General features: G+C 35.8%; 1 protein-coding gene across 1 annotated transcript in view; it reads right to left on the bottom strand.

The window, feature by feature from the left end:
* Positions 1-17,186, bottom strand: part of LOC150100850 (band 7 protein AGAP004871-like) — a 160,946-nt gene that overhangs the window by 28,597 nt on the left and 115,163 nt on the right. The window contains exons 2-4 of the mRNA XM_090401921.1: positions 13,500-13,548; positions 10,806-10,912; positions 3,234-3,306 (exon numbers count right to left, since the gene is read on the bottom strand). Coding sequence (XP_090258047.1) covers positions 3,234-3,306; positions 10,806-10,912; positions 13,500-13,548 — 229 coding nt within the window. The remainder of the gene's footprint in view (positions 1-3,233; positions 3,307-10,805; positions 10,913-13,499; positions 13,549-17,186) is intronic.

Here is a 17,186-nt window from a genome sequence, read left to right as displayed (position 1 = left end):
TATTGGTTTTTAAAATGACTTTTGACTTTTAATTTTATATGTTATTAAAGTGTATTGTACTGCATGTTTTGATATTCATGCCATACGAATAAATAAATAAATAAGTGCGGCCCAAAAAGTTTGAAAATAAGTAAAGCGTTAGACTTGGTCAATGAAACCGATAAGATCACGTGGTACGAGTCATGCTCCAACGTTATTAACTCACTCTCGGCCTCAGTCTCAGTGCTTCAATTTATCAGCAGAGCATGGCGATAAAGACATGTATGTGTATGTATTACAGTGTACACTTACGGCCTATCCGCATATCACGTAATTTTCAAATTATGTAAAGCATTACTCTTCGCAACCATGGCCCCGAAAAAGGGTAATAAATGAAAACTTATTACTTTGGATACTAAAATTTACATTATTAAAAGTTTTGATAACGGATAAAGCAAAGCAAACATCGGAAGAGCTGTAGGCTTTGCTGAATCAACTATACGAGCCATTTTAAGTAAAGCGACTGAGTACCGCGAACAAGGCAAAGTGGCATCTGCATCTTTGAGTATGCAGTGTACTGGGAATAGAAGCCCATTAATGATCAAAATGGAAGATTTACTATTTCTTTGGCTAGAAGATTGTAATCAGAAGCGTATTCTCATCGACACCAATAATCTTAGGCTCAAGGCTTTAAGTCTTTTTTCTACACTTAAAGAAAACAAATATCAAGATGTGACTGCAACATTTTCTGCAAGCAAAGGCTGGTTAGAAAATTTCAAATCTCGATCCGAAATGAAAAACGTAAAATTAACAGGCGAAGCAGCAAGTGCTGATAAAGAGGTTGCAGCCAGATATCCAGCTGAATTAAAGAAAATAATAGAAGAAAATGGGTACGACGATTGTCAAATATTCAATGTAGACGAAACTGGCCTGTTTTGGAACAAAATGCCAACAAAACATTTTTAGCAAGAAAAGAACGAACCACACCTGGTTATAAAGCATTCAAAGATCGCTTAACACTTACTTGGAGGTAATACCGAAGGTGATTGTGATTTTAAATTAAAGCCAATGCTAATTTATCGAACAATGAATCCAAGGGCTTTTAAAGGTTGCACCAAACAATCCCTTCCAGTAATATGGGAATCAAATAAAAAGGCATGGCTTACCAAACAGTTGTTTGAAGAATGGTTCACTTCGCATTTTTGTCCCGCAGTTGAAAAATACTGCAACGAAAATAATTTAGCTTTCAAAGTTCTTTTAGTATTGGATAATGCCCCTGGACATCCCACCTCACTTAATGATTTAAATAGTAATGCAGGTTGTATTTTTACCACCGAATACGACATCTTTAATACAGCCTATTGACCAGGGAGTCATTTCTGCATTCGAGGCTTACTATATAGAAGAACTTTCGCCCGGGCAATTCAAGCTACAACTGGAGACGATCCAATCACTCTAGAGGAATTATGGAAAAAAATAAGATATTAAACATGCAGTGTTATAAACATTCACGAGTCTTGGGAAGAAGTCACAGCCAACTGTATCAGAGCAGTCTGGAAGAATCTTTTGCCTGATTTCCCGTCAACGAAGTTATCGATATTATTGTTTTGATTGGAAGTGCTCTTGACTTTGAGAATGTTGATTCAGAAAATATTCGGGAATTATTGGAATCACATTCGAAAGACCTAAGTAACGATCTTCTTGGAATCGAACATCAACAGGCACACGAAGAGGAAGAAGAAAAGGAAAGTGAAGAAATGGAAGATATATCTAAAGAAATCACTATCAAAGAACTTGAAGAATTGTTTAGGACAATTGAGAAGGCAAAAGAACTTATACTAGAGATAGATCCAAATGTAGAGAGAAGCATGAACGTGACTAATGAACGTCGTTCATTAGTCACGGTTTATCTAAACCGTGACTAATGAACGTTAGTCACGGTTTAGATAAACAAATTGATTGTTATCGCAAAATCATAGGGGAGAAAAAAAAAAGCTACCACTGTTCAATTTACGCTAGATAAGTTATTTTATAAAAAATAAATATTTAGATAAGTGTTTATGTAACAAATATGTATAAATAAAATATATAAATACATGCCACCTTAAAAAATAAATGGTTTAAATTTTTATATTTTACAGGGATTCATTATATATGGTGGTGGAGGTGGTGGTGGTGGAGATGGGCGGTAGATGGCATTGATTCATAGTAGAGGTTCGGGTAGTGGTTGAGACAGTTGTAGGTGTCTTCCCGCGATGAGTCTTTGGACTCCTTGGAGGTATCAAGAATAATAATAATAATAATATATATTTTTTCTCTGCTGTTTATACATTTAGATATGCAAATATTATTTAGTCATGAAAGGAATTTAACAATTCTTATTTATGCTGTTTTAATTCATGAAAGCTTATTAATATATAGAGATATACCTTTTTTTCTAATACTACAGATATTTCCGTTTATTTGGTGACACTAAATAAACTGGAATATCACACTCTCAACTGTTTCCGAGCATTTGCTTCCAATCTGAAGCAAATATTGTCATTTTGTTATTGTAGATGGCCATGTTTAAGATTTCGTTTCTGATTTAAGAAATTTATTCCTAGAAATTTGGAAAAAGAGTTTTTCCAAATCTATCACTAGCATGCCGCAATTATTTTTTCTGTATAATTTTATTTTATTTTTTATTTTTGGTGAATATCTATAACGACGACGTTAGGGACGATGCTCTTTGGTTGTAAAGACTTGAATTCAATTTCCGTTGCATGTGAGAGGAACCTTCATAAGGATTTTTCAAATGAGGGTTAGATTAAATCGTTCTCATATACAGCTGTTAGTTTTATTTTTTATTTTTTAAATTCCCAAAACAAGAAAACTAAATGGTATAACTATCAAAATTATCCAGCGTTGTTCAGCCCATATATATGTTACTGTTCGTAGCGATAAAGTAGTAACGCATCATAGTTTTAATAATAGTTTTAATAAGAAGAGTAATTTACTCTAAAGTGGTTTAACTAGTCCTAAAATATGACTTTTGTATATATGAAAACTAACGACAGAGGTCACTCTGTACAGTGTAAATTCGTGTAAAAATATCGCACCGGTTATCTTTCTAAAATACCGCAAACATCAGTGTGACAATGATGACTTTTTTTATATGTGCTGTATCTATTTTGAAACTACTTGCCCGCACAATTTTTTGTTTGAATCAAATATTTTAGAATGGATTTTAGAATGTAAATAATTTACGATACCTGGTCCTTTCGAACCTCCATGAAGCAGACGCCCTAAACGAAATATTACAGCTCTTTCATACTCTTGAACAACCTAAAATGAGCATAAATAGGATCATTAAGGAATTTCCCTGCAGAATATTTAGTAAGTTTATAATTTATTTCATCATAGGAAAAGTGATAGAAAATTACTAGTAGAAAAAGTAATAGAAAATGAAATTCTTCCTTAAAATACTGAACAAATACTAGACACATAATATAAAGAAAAAAAACTATAATTTGCGTGGCAGTATTAAGAAAGCGTAAGTAAATAATACTTAAATAATATTTCATTTATGAAGTAAGTATTGATATTAAAAACAATGCAGTGTGGACACTAATAGACCTTTGCGAAAATAAATTGAATTGAATTAAGCGCAGAATTTTTTTCAATATTCGCTGATCGGCGTTTGGTTGCAGTCAGTCTCTTATACAGTTAATTGTAAGATTCATGTTCAATAAATACAGCGCACCCCAACGGAAGTTTTGGCGCACGTCAGAAGCTATTAAAATACAGGATATCAGTAGAATGCAGATTACGAGTGGATATGGTGTTTTCGATGGTACGCGATGCTTACGCGGATCTTATGCTTATCCATAAAATAGTAATAATAGCACGAATAATGTCTGTGAACATCTGATTTTTGGTAAGAATTTCCAGACAAGTCTGTGCGTGCTGTGGAAGTGCCTGTGGTTACCTTAACTAATCACTCACAGGTAAGTGATTCTCCATTTATATATAGGCCTAATCGCCATTGATTTATCGTTCTTAATATCTCGCAATGTGTGAGGAAGAGGACGATGATGCTTATATTAACTCACTCGTCACCCAAAGGACGTTTAATTAGCATTCTCAAAACAGATACTAAAAAAAGCTAAAAATGATTGGTCAGGCACTCTTAATTTCTACTCCTTGCCAAGTGAAATTGAAGAGTGCGAAGATAGTTCCCAGACTGAAGAGAAACTCGATTTGGTGATTTCCCCTACTACAGACCTCGATGAAACTCGGGCTTGTAAGAAACGTAAAACCTCTAAACACTGAACGTCTCATGGATTTAGGTATGGAAGAGGAAACCCCAGCCTTGATCACACTACCTCCCCCAAAGAGAGGGTACCTCCGATTGTCCTACGTGAAAAAAGGAAATGGACACAAAACTGAGATCCATCATGTCAGACCTTCAGATACAGTATATCTCGGCCAAAAATACTGACGATAGCGATAGGATTCAGCCTACTACTGTGTCAGACTTTAGAAAACTAACTAAAGAGCTGGATTCAAAAGTTATCCAATACCATACTTTCTCTATGGGCTCAGAACGAAATTTGAAGGTGGTTCTAAGGGTTCTCTCAGAGGATATAACCTCTGACGAAATAGAGGCTGATCTCCGCCTCCAGTACCTACCACCTATCAAGGTCAGCAGGATGACTAGAGCAGACAAAACACTATGCCTCTAGTTTTAACAGAGATACATCAAATCTACAAAAACATCTATGTCCCCAAATCAGTATGTGGTCTTAGAATCACCCCCTGAGCCTTTGAGGAAGAAGGCTTCTATTAGACAATGCCAAAGATTCAGTCATGCGCAGAGACTTTGTAAGGCAGAGTTCAAATGCTTGAAGTGTTCTAAAAGCCACCCTACCAACACATGTACAAAACCAAAAACTACTCCAGCAAAATGCGCCGACTGCGGCGGCCCTCATACTGCCAACTATAGAGGTTGCATCCAAAACTCTAAAAATAAGCAGACGGAAGCAGACAGATTCTCCTCTCCCCATAGTAGACCTATCCAAGAGACCACAACTCCACACTCCACCACGGTCATCCAAAAACGCTCAGAAACTTATCCTCTGCAACCAGATATCTCTAAAAGATCATCCTAACAAAATCAGACAAAGACATATGCAGACGTAGTTCGTGTAAAAAAGTTAACCCAGGAAAAGATTCAACCAATTCCACTATTCAATTTGACAGCTATCATCACTGCCTCACTAGCAAATGCTGCTGGACTTTAGTAGATCTAACCCCTCACCCTCTTCTACCAAAAGCTTCCTAAAGGATACACAAACCATCATCTCAGCACTAACTAATGAACAGTGACAAATTAAAACCAGAATCTCTAGAGATCATTGCGTGGAACGCGAACGGCCTGCGGAGTACGATTTTTGAACTTCAAAATTTCATCCAAAGACATCAGCCAGATGTCCTTTTACTAAACTAGACGCACCTAAGACCTTCAGACAATCCCAAAATTTGTGGATACCATCTGTATAGAGCCGATAGACTATCCCACAGAGGAGGAGGAGGAGGCACGGCCATTTCCATTAAAAATTTCATCTCTCATCACTCCATAAACATTCCTCCTACCACCAACCTCGAGGTCACCGGCATTGAGATTATCACGAGTTCTGCGGGCAAATTAAAAATCTTTGCAGCATATCATCCTCCACAAAAAATATTACTGTTCTCGGATTTGAGCGCCTTATTCGATACCGGAGAGCCTATCATTGTGGCAGGTGATTTAAATGCCAAGCATTCAACCTGGAATAGCCGTTCCACCAACCAAAATGGACAGATACTACAAAGCTATGCTGGTTTCAACAACCTTCATGTGATAGGTCCCGCTGACCCCACCCATCACAATACTTATGGTCGGGCTGATGTGTTGGAAATAGCCATACTTCAGCACATCAGACTCCAATGCAATTTAATGACGATTAATGATCTCTCATCAGACCACAACCCAATACGGTTAAAATTGGGGAAACCTTGTAAAAATTATCTCCCCCTCACTAGTTCATTCCTTGGGAAAGGCTCTCCAAGGCGCTTCCAAAATATATTGGTCCTGTTCCCATCATAAAATCAAAAGAGGAAATTGAAACAGCCGTTAAAAATCTAACAGAACAGATTAAAGCAGCCTGTACAGCAGTTACTACCCCTGCAACTACCCGCAAATCCAAGCACTTGCCAGAAGATATTATGAATCTGATTAGAGAAAAAAAAACAAGGCAAGAAATAGATACTACAACACCAGGGCGCCGCAGGACAAACTGATCTTGATCAGGTTCAACTCTGCAGTGAGAGATGCCATCACAGCCCATAGAACTCAACTCTGGGAAGGAAAACTGACCTCCATCTCTACTGATAACCACTCCATATGGAATCTCATCCGAAAGATTAAAAACAGAAATAAACTCTTTCCCCTCTGCAAACAGATTCAGGTCTCATCCACACTGATGCTGATAGAGCTGAAGCAATAGCAAATCATCTTGAAAAACAATGTAAACCTGCATATAATCACCTCGATTTTAACCATATATACAAGATCCACCGTAACGTTAGATATTCACTCAATTCTGCTGTCACATATTCCACTCAAATTGCTCCCACCTCACCTGCTGAAATATATGATATTATTAAGAAGTTTAAGAACAAAAAGGCTCCTGGACCCGATGGTATCGCTAACAAAGTAATAAAGCTTTTACCACGTAGAGCTATTGTCCATCTGACAAATATAATTAACTCCATCCTTCACTACAAACATTTCCTTTCATACTGGAAACTGGCGGACATAATACCAATCCATAAACCTGGAAAAGATCCGAGATTGCCTCAAAATTTCAGACCAATCAGCCTTATCTCAAATCTCGGCAAAATTGCCGAGAAGGTAATTCTTACCAGACTCCAAGATTCAGTACTCCGACTAAATATCCTGCCTGAGGAGCAGTTTGGCTTCCGACAATCTCATAGCACCACGCAACAAATACACAGATTAGTGGAACACATCATCACGGGTTTTAACTGCCGTCAAAGCACTGGGGCTGTTTTCCTTGACATAGCCAGTGTATTTGACAAGGTTTGGCATTATGGTTTGCTATACAAACTGATATCATCTGGTGTACCAATGGGAATCATTCATCTTATAAAGGCATACCTCTACGATAGGCGTATGTAAGTCAGAATGTGTGGAGTAGTTTCAACACAAAAACGCATCTTGGCTGGAGTTCCACAAGGATCCTCAATTATCTTCAATTAAAGCTCTATATGCAGACGATACAGCGATATTGGCCAGATCTTTAAAGCTGCACCTAGCCATCAAGAAACTGCAAGAAAACCTACTGCTAATCGAACAATATTTCACCAAATGGCAACTCCAAGTGCATCCCTTGAAGAGCGTAGCCTACGTCCTATTCTTCTAGAGAATAGGACGTAGACGTCCTATTCTCTAGAAGATCTTTGCTTCCTAAAGAAAATATCCTCCTTTTCAACACAAAAATCCCGTTGAAAACTGAGATCAAATATCTTAGAGTAATATTAGACAGAAAACTGACTTTCAGTTCCCATATCAAGACTCTCTGTGCAAACACATCAAAAACCATAGCCCAGCTCTATCCGCTAATTAACAGAAAAAGTAAGCTGAGCACCAGAATCAAACTTCTCATATACAAACTGATGGTTCGTCCAATACTCAGCTACGCTTCACCGGCCTGGAGTCATACGGCAAATACTAATATTCTCAAATTACAACGTATCTAGATTGAGAATGAATGTCTCATAATGATCCTGAGCGCCCAATGGTTCATCCAAACTGTTCAGCTACATCGGGACACAGATGTCCCCTATTTTTACACTTTCATGCAGACTATAGCAATCAAATTCTTCTCAAAAGAATCTGTGCACCCTAACAAACTGATCCAACTGGCTGTAGATTATGATGCAATGGATTATTCCAAACATAAAAGACCTAAAGCCATCCTAAACTTCAACACTGAGGACTAATCTCCTAGCCCACGCAGGGCGAGCAATTAGCTTATAAACTTTCTCCACTCACAGTTTCTCTTAAGATAGCGGGGAATATGAAAAGCGTTTGCTTCACCCCTTATGTCAGTAAAGTTGATAGTTGATAGTACCGTAGAATGCAGAATGTCATATTTCACCAGACGAATGAAAACTTACTTGAAAGATCATAAATTAAATGGGAAGGTCAACTGTGCTTTTCAGTGTCACTTTTCCACGCTCCTGACAGTTTTTTTTGTTTTTTAAGAAAAGCATATTCCTTTCTGTAGCATGGTTTTTTTTTAAATACTGTTTATACTCTTAAGTATTGTACTATTTTAAGTTTTAAGAGTATAATTATTTTGTTCCTCGCAATTCATGTTTTTTTTTAATCGCTAAATCAAAATTTTTGTTTAGCTAATTATATGAAAAGGCAAATTTAAAAGACATTTCAAAGTATGCATCCAAAAATATTTTCTCTTATTAGAATAAACTGTGATGTATCTCTTCATACTGTATCGAATAAACAACAGTCGATTAAAATAAAAAAAGTAAAATTACATTCATTTCTAAGCAATAAAAAAGAATAAGAACGCCCCTATCAATGCAATAGCATATTTATATGATTAACCACTATACGAAATTACAGTTCTTTGTGCTAAAAACATTGTAAATATTGTAGTAACTAAGTAAATGATTACAAACTATTCCGTAGCAACGTACATATCTGGAGTCATAAAGTGATTATTCCCGGTGCTTTTGACCTTATTTATTCAGCATTCCGTTTACGAATAGGAAACGCAACGTTTCACTTGGGTTGCTTAGAAACAGCAGTGGAATTGTAACATCACAGATCAAAACAATCGTTTTCTCCTATGAGGTCAGGCATCCATCGATTATTTCTCACTTCTTTGCTCTGTGCAGATCTTCTAGAAGAGTATATTATGCTTCTGTCTTTTAGTGAAACGCCTAACATTTCATACTGTTGATATTGAAATAGTTAAATTCAAATTTAAATATTTAAAGTGAAACACCTAAATCCTGAGGAGTAGTTCAGTAGCTAGAAATTCGTCAGTTCTATATATTTTCATTAAACCTTGTTATTTATATTGATATACTTTGCTGAGTTCCGCTTCTCATGGCATTTTGTAACTTGAGGACATTACGTAATTTCAATCTTAAAATTTGCTAAAGCCACTGACAGCCAAAGGGAGACAGTAAATGAGACCGTTGACTCACTTCCTTACTTTTTTGTGTGATAAATTTGGAGTTCAAAATGTTACTTATACTGTTTTGTTAAATTCTAAATGGGGAGCATTTCTCTCGTCAAACCAGAAATTTTTTCTGGCTATAATGCCAGGATTACTTTTTAGTGTTGATAATTAAAAGTGACTGGTATTAAAATACGAGGAGAAAGTTTGCGTTTCTGCGTAGCGTGGAGCGTTATTTTATTTTATTTATTTATTTATTTTTGTTCTTTCAGAGATATCTGTGCATGAGTGGTTTCTTTAATGGAGTGTTATTTGTCTCAATTAGATAACCACGCGTAAATTTTTATTATTTCAACAGACATATAGTTAACCACAGTGCAATTGCAAATAAAGGAAAGACTAATACCCCAATTTTTTCCTTACGTAATAACAAGTTAAATTGCAACGCAGTGAATATAATAGTCATTTAAACCTTGCTATAGTGGAAAGGCTTACATGTGCTACCCCGAAGTCATGAGCGTTACATGAGAAGGTATATTACAGTTAGCTTTTTTAAGTGTGTTTATTACTACTATTCTTCAGAGCTGACCACATAGTCCTGTTGCATGCTCTCGTCAGGCCGTTCAGAGATCCATACATGTTCAAGGATGAAAGTAGTAGCAGCAAAATTTATTGCTGGAGAGAATGTCTTTCCCTGCATCTAGAATCCACCTGCGGCTATGGCACTCTTGTAACCTTCCGCTGAACGTTGATGTTTGCCATCATGGATTCATGGATCGCAGCTTATCGATGGAATGTTGTGCGTTTGGCCTATGCTGCACTTAAAAATCCTTTTGGGAGATTCTACTCAGCTATGAGAGCCTCCGTAGCTCAGTCTGAAACGACGTTACTCTGGTTGGAAAGCTGCGAACTTTTACAAGGTATTTTGATCTGAAAGTTAAGCTTCTGGTCTCAAACAACGGTGGGTTTTTCCTATAGGAAACGCAGATTTTTCATGTGATAAAACAGGAAAACTAGCCAGAAGAATATACTATACTAATTAAGAGACATAATACATCGCCCTAGTTCCTTCTGTCGTAACTCCAACAATTTTACATCTATAAGTACTGCAATTTTATTTGGTGATTGCTCTTAAGTCTCTACCCGTAAATATAAAAGAAGGAAAGGTTCTCAGTATAATACTAACATTGTCTTTTTTGTCTTCCATTTTCTTATGATACGAGTATACTATGCTGTAGTTTTTGGAACGTTGACACTTCCGAAATTTTAGTACTTGGTTCTGCATTGAGCTACCCAATCACCTGTCCATGTTCGAAATGTCTGAGTTCTGCTTCAGGGAATTTAGAATGTAAATGAGAGAGAGGTACATTTTCATTTTTATAAATAAGGTTCGATTTATATCATTGAGCTGATCACTCACTCTAAGTTTATCGAAGCCTATATTTGAATATCGTGTGCGCTTACGTTCAAGTTTTCCCACATCTTTGAATAATCTCTCTCTCTCTCTAATTAATTTATATTTAATTATTAGTTATAAAATAATTACGACATGTAGAGCAGAATCTTTACCTTGATACAGAACATCAAAGAGAAAGGAAAAGTCACCACAACGACCAGCATTGAGAGTACAGTGAGGATCCATCCACATAATCCAATGTCGTTGTCCGATGTATCAGCTTTAGAAGAAAACAAAAGTCGAATATTAGTACACTTTTAATTGGTTATTTAGAGATGAGCTATCTCATTAGTGATGTAGAACTGGGTATATGAGAACTGTTTTAAAGATATCATAGAGTGTGGGAAGAGTCTGGTATAAGGGAGAGGAGAAACTTATTTATTTTACCATATTTTATTTATTTATTTGTTGGCCGAGTGAACTCTCTCGGGAAAATTCCTGCTAGCTGTTTTGGGAACCAATCGAAATTTCCAGTGCATTTATTAAGCCTAGATCTTAAGCGTTCTTTATATTCTGGAGAGACTTCCCTATTAAAATTATTGAATAATTTAAAACATGGGAATATTTAAACAGTTTTGTTTTTGTGAATAATACAAGTTACAGTTTCAGATAGGCACGATTTTCCGAGGGATTAAAGCTTTAGCTTCTGCTTTCAGTAGGCAGTGGGTTCAAATCTCATTGCGGGCTCGAATATCTGAATATCTTTTGTTGGTAAAGGAAATTTTGTCTGATAGAGATCTGAAGTGCCTTAGAAAGTATGATATTTAATGTTCAGAGCAAGGTTCCTGAATTATGGTTGCGATTCACACGAAAAAGACAAAGAACATACTCAGTTAACCTTAGTAAACTCTTTCTATAGCCTTAGTTATGTTAGCATAATCTAAATTAATTAACCATCTTATTCCATAATAACAAAGAATATTTCTGTGATGATGGAAAAAGAAGAGTAGTATAAATCAGAAGGTGCAGCTCAATAAAATCGTTTTTTTTTAAATTAATTAATTTAATTTCTTTGTTGTGCTTATTTTTTTCGCCAGTTAATAATTTTCATTCATGTAACACGAACCTTTTTTGTTTTGTTTTCTTTTATCAGGAAAGTTCAAGGATTAGCTAGGACGTTCCGTGCCTATAAAAAAGAAGGTAAAATTTCTGAATCCTCTAATTGTTTTATTATGTGTATGTTACTTATTTCTATGTCAGCAAAAATAAGAAAGTAAATAGAGGGAGAAAGAAAAAGAAAGAGAGAAAAGAAAAAAAGTTTCTCCTCTAAGCTTCCTCGTCCGTTATTAATCTCTTTCTGTTTCTTCTGGCGTTGAACCAGTGTATAACTTTTCAATCCAAAGTTCTTCCGACTTGTTCAGAATATCTTTAGGCACTGATCGAATGTGATCTGCTAATTTTCGTGTACAATGTATTGGAATTCCATGGTGGATCATAGTCAAACAACCATTCATGACTTCTTGAGCATGCTGAACGAAGGTCGAGGGAAAAAAAAGGAATTATCTGCATATTATTCCACTAAAAACTATTAGGCAAGTTTTAATTTTTCTTGGGTTAGTTACAGAGAACCAATTAACTATGTCATCAAACATATTTTGTGAAGATCTCGCTGAAACGTTTTCAGTGGATTTGGATTATATACAGAATAACAACTAATCATGATACAGTTTTCGGCAACTAAATTAGCTCTTCCCTATAGCATGATTCTCAGAAGAGATTTCCCTCTTTCTACTCTTAGAAAGTTTCAATTTTTAGTTGACGTTAGCCTTTGGCCTTATCCCCGTTAATTAAAATCTTTAACGCAAAGCAAATGATGCCATTGTAACAAATTATGTCAACTTAGTCTGCCCCCAATATTGCCAACAGTAAGTACACAGAAAATTCTAACGAAATGTTCTTCGAAATAACTCCACTTCGACGTGTAATCTATTAAACAGAGACTTTACTGAATTATACTTTTTCTATACAATGCAAACAGTAACCCTGAAATGCACCTTCAGGCAGTATTGTTCCGAGATTATACATGATAATCGAATAGCAATGTGTGTTGTGTGTGTGTGGGGGGTGATTAACTCGGAGGCAAAGCGGTAAAATATTATTCTCAACATTTTAATTTTAATACTCTTATTCAACACTAAATGGAATAAATCAATACCTTCTTTTTTCAGTTAAAATGAAATGAATTATTTTCATTATATATGAAGGACAGTACCAGATTGAGGTAGTTCAGGATTCTCTTTTTAGAAGCTCTTTGTAGTTGTTTCTGCTTGTATACAAAAAAGAAAGAAGCGTCCGTAGCTCAATCGGTATTGATAGTACCTTTTTTTTTGGAAAGACCTGGGTTCCAACCAATTTCGCTCTGCCTCTTTTGTTTATTTGTGATTAAGATTCGGTGAAGATTATGGAATATTTTAAGAGTTGTGCCTTAAAAAAAGTACATTGAGACACGAGAACTCACTGCCACATGAAATACTTGTAGATAAACTTATACGTTGGTGATACATAACTGTCACATTTTAGGGAAAGACAACGTATGCTATAATATTAATTAAAAAAACTTTAATCAATACTTTCTATATTTCGATAATGTTACATTACCATCTTCGGGGATATTAACAATAATGATATGTACACGCAGGCACTAACACTAAATAAACATTAGCACACTCTCGCTCGGTCACAACTTCGTCGTAGCACCGAAAAAAAAATCCTTCTGAAGAAATAATGATTCAGGTAGAACGTGATATCCGCAACCTTTCCAACCATATTGCTAACAATATCATACTGAATGTAGCCGGTGTTCTTACCCAAGCTAAACCTCCAAAAAGCAATCCATCTAAAGAAGAATTCAGAGCTCTACAGGAAATAAAAAATAACAGTAAAAGAATAATTACTAAAGGGGATAAGGAAATGCCACTGTAGTTCTAAACAAAACTGACTACACACCTAAGCTTTCCTCTTTACTATTAGATCAGTCTACCCACCTCCCTATAGAATATGATTCCACCAGCTCCCAAATCAGAACACTCCATAGGCTCCTTAAGACGGTTACTTCTTGGCCTGTGGAAGTGACTAACAAACTAAAACCTTTTAACTCTAGACCTCCTCCCCCGAATATATGGACTTCCAAAAATCCATAAACAGAATGTGCCATTACGTCCCATTGTGTATGGTATTGATTCCCCACGTACAAATTAGTCAAACATTTAGCCAAAGTTCTCATACAATATACTGGCAACACATCTTCACACATAAAAAATTCAGCCCACTTTAAAGCCAGTATAGAAACCTCTCACTCCAACACTGACATAATTGTCAGTTTTGATGTCTCCTCCTTATTCACCAATGTCCCACTCAAAGATACTTTAGACGTTATCCAAGCCAAATTTCCTGGCTTTCTCTGTTTACAGAAAACCTATACATACAGGTAGATACATTCACCAGCAATCACCCCCCCTCCTCCCAACAATATGGGATTAAATCTGCCCTACATAACAGGGCAGATTTAATCAGTTGAGATAACAATGCCCTTACTACTGAACTTAACCATATTCTTAACACCTTTGTAGTCAATGGCTACAACCCCTCATAAAATTCAAAAAAATATTAAACCAATCAACATCAATCTCCCTCCATAACAAGGACTACTCTAAATCTATCACCATTCCTTGTATTCGAGGTACTTCTGAAAATATAACAAAAATCCTAAAAAAATATGACTTGACAAATTGTTACAAACCATTTGAAAAATCGGCATCTCTTATCCGCTCCCCCAAGGACCAGCCACTTCCCCTAGACCTACCTGGAGTATACCAGGTCCCTTGTAGTTGCAAACTGTCTTATTACGGTCAAACAGGCAGGACAGTTAATATCAGGATATCTGAACATAAGGATTATATCCGGTTCCACTAATACAGCCACTCAGGACTTGATGACCATGCTTTGGACACCCGCCACAAAATACGCTGGACGAAAGCCACTTTACTACACTGCAGCAAGTATAAATATGAGAGATTATTCCTAGAATCAGCCTCAGCTCTGAAAAACTCCCCAAACCTCAACTCTCCTATCCTGTCTATCCTTCCTAAAATTACTGTACCCTTTACACTCAATACAAGTTAGTATGATTCTGATAGCCAGATCTCAATAATGCCTACAATCTGAGGTCCCAATATATTGACCAAGGCAACAAACTCTACCCCTTTGTTTCTGATACTCCTAGCATTCGTATACAGACATAATAATCTACTTGCATGCCCTTGTCTGTGGGTCTGTATGACACAGTTGGAACAACTTGCAGACCTCTATTCTTCTCTAGTGCCTTATACATGTAGACATCTTTGCACACGTTTGATGGCTCCGAACCGGACGAACACAAAGTCACAATCGTTCTCTCCTCGTAATCATTTTTATGATAATGCCCATTCCCCTCATTAGCACAATTATATAACATTGTTACTCTTACTCTCATAATCTCACAATTCCTCCCATTATGATTTAGTTTCCCTGATTATCTGTGTTAGGTCTCATATCAGTTATTAGTTTTTCAAGACTCTTGATACCAGACGCATTCAAGTGTAGGCCGTGTAGAAACTCAATTTTCCCTCAAACTCACTCCACACACATCTGAAACCTCGCATCCATTCCTACACAGCCTGCGCATCGAATCGTTTGCCATCATAGCCCTTCTTCTTAATTCATTTTTATCATATCATATCGAGGTAATATACGTACTATTTTCACTTTCTCACTCTTCACTCTCGCCTCTTCCAACAACCCTTTTCATGTCCTCTATCATACTGAACTTATCGCTAGTTAAGTCGTTCATAGATACTACAATTACGATTTCGTTTACTTTTCTGTTTTTAAATTGCTTGCATTATATTATTAATTTTTGCTCCAGGAAAACTTGAAGTTATAACCCGCTCATCAACAGCATGTTTTATGATAGAGTCGCCATACCAAACAACATCCTTCTTTTTACAAACAACGTTACTTACCTAATTTTCGTTATTACGTAACGAAAATTAGGTAAGTAACGTTTTGTTTCTTCAAAACTTTTACATCTCATATTTGCTGCTTTTTTTTTTCTCCCTATGTGCATTCAAACGCGTCTCGACTTTCTCTAATTCCCGTGTCGTGTCTCTGATAATTTGCTTTGTATGAACAATATTTATTACATCAATATCTTAACAAAAATATGTTATAAAACACTAAAAACACGAAAACCTACACTAATATACTATAAAACACTAATTTTCTAAGGGAAAAACAAAACGCAATAAAACAGACAAAAATCACCAATTTTACATGAACGCTAAATTCACCGACCAATCACAATGTAGCCAAGGGAGGAAATCAGGGAGGAAATAATAATTATGTACTTTCTCCAACATAAGAATTGTTTTTAATTTTTATTTACAGTTTGTTTCTTCAAAAAAAGACACATTATGAAACATTACAACGTAAAATATCGTATTTCAAAACTACTGTAATTTTGTATAAATTATTCTTCCTAGGGAGAGTTCGCCCCCTCCCCTACTATAGTACTTAATCTAACTTTTACATCTCAGCAATGCGTTGAAAGTGAAGAAAGAAAGAAAAAAGTTCTGTGATACTAAAACACGTCGGATATCACAGTACTTTTCTGCTTTCTTTCATCTAGAATGCTAAAACTTGTAGCTCTTTACCCAATTCAGTTTTGTATGCTGCCTTTAATTTTTTTACACTTTTAAACACATTTTTGTCAGAACATGAACTTATAATTCAGAAACCAATTCCTTGAGTCTTGAACATCCTTAGCATAGTAACAATAGTAACATTAAACACTAGTACTTTTTTTAGTAACACTAAAACCATTGGTGTAATGTTACTATAGGTAGATTAATACATGCAAACCATACTTATTAATGGATTTCTATTTCAAAACGAACGAAATGCTTATTCGAAAGATTCTAGTTTGTTTCGTTAACTCTTCCTAGAACTAAGAATGCAAGAATCTTTCTTCAAAAAAAAAAAGTGCTCATCCTTTGTGCATTGCTTTTTTGTTCATTACATTTTTTATTATTTTTTTAGGACTAATGATGGATCATCGTTACTTTTACAAAATATTCTTGCAATTTACCCTTATACACCTTGTTGAATAATATTAGGAAACAAAACTGCATGAGGTATTGGAGAATCAAATTGGGAAGGGAGTGAGAAAAATGCAACTATTTGCTTTAAATTACAAAGGTTTCCATATGAATTATCACGCCGGTACTGATACCAAACTATAACGCATAAATGAAAAAAAAAAAAAAAACGCACTTCAAAAACTACTTGCACCTTCTCTCATGAATAGGTCTAAATACTTAGTCTGGCCATAAATACTGTTACAGCTTGCTATCAATAAATCATTTATTTACACCTTTCAGCACATACAGACCATATTATAACGTGGATACTCAATGTTAGAAATGTTCCCATTTTGCCTTCACGCACCACCGAAGTCT

The sequence above is a fragment of the Typopeltis vanoorti genome, chromosome 12 (genome assembly GCF_054136105.1).
Source record: "Typopeltis vanoorti isolate ZY-2024b chromosome 12, IOZ_Tvanoo_1.0, whole genome shotgun sequence".
Classification (NCBI taxonomy): domain Eukaryota; kingdom Metazoa; phylum Arthropoda; class Arachnida; order Uropygi; family Thelyphonidae; genus Typopeltis; species Typopeltis vanoorti.
The sequence above is the reverse complement of the archived record's forward strand: the minus strand, read 5'-3'. Positions and strand labels throughout refer to the sequence as shown.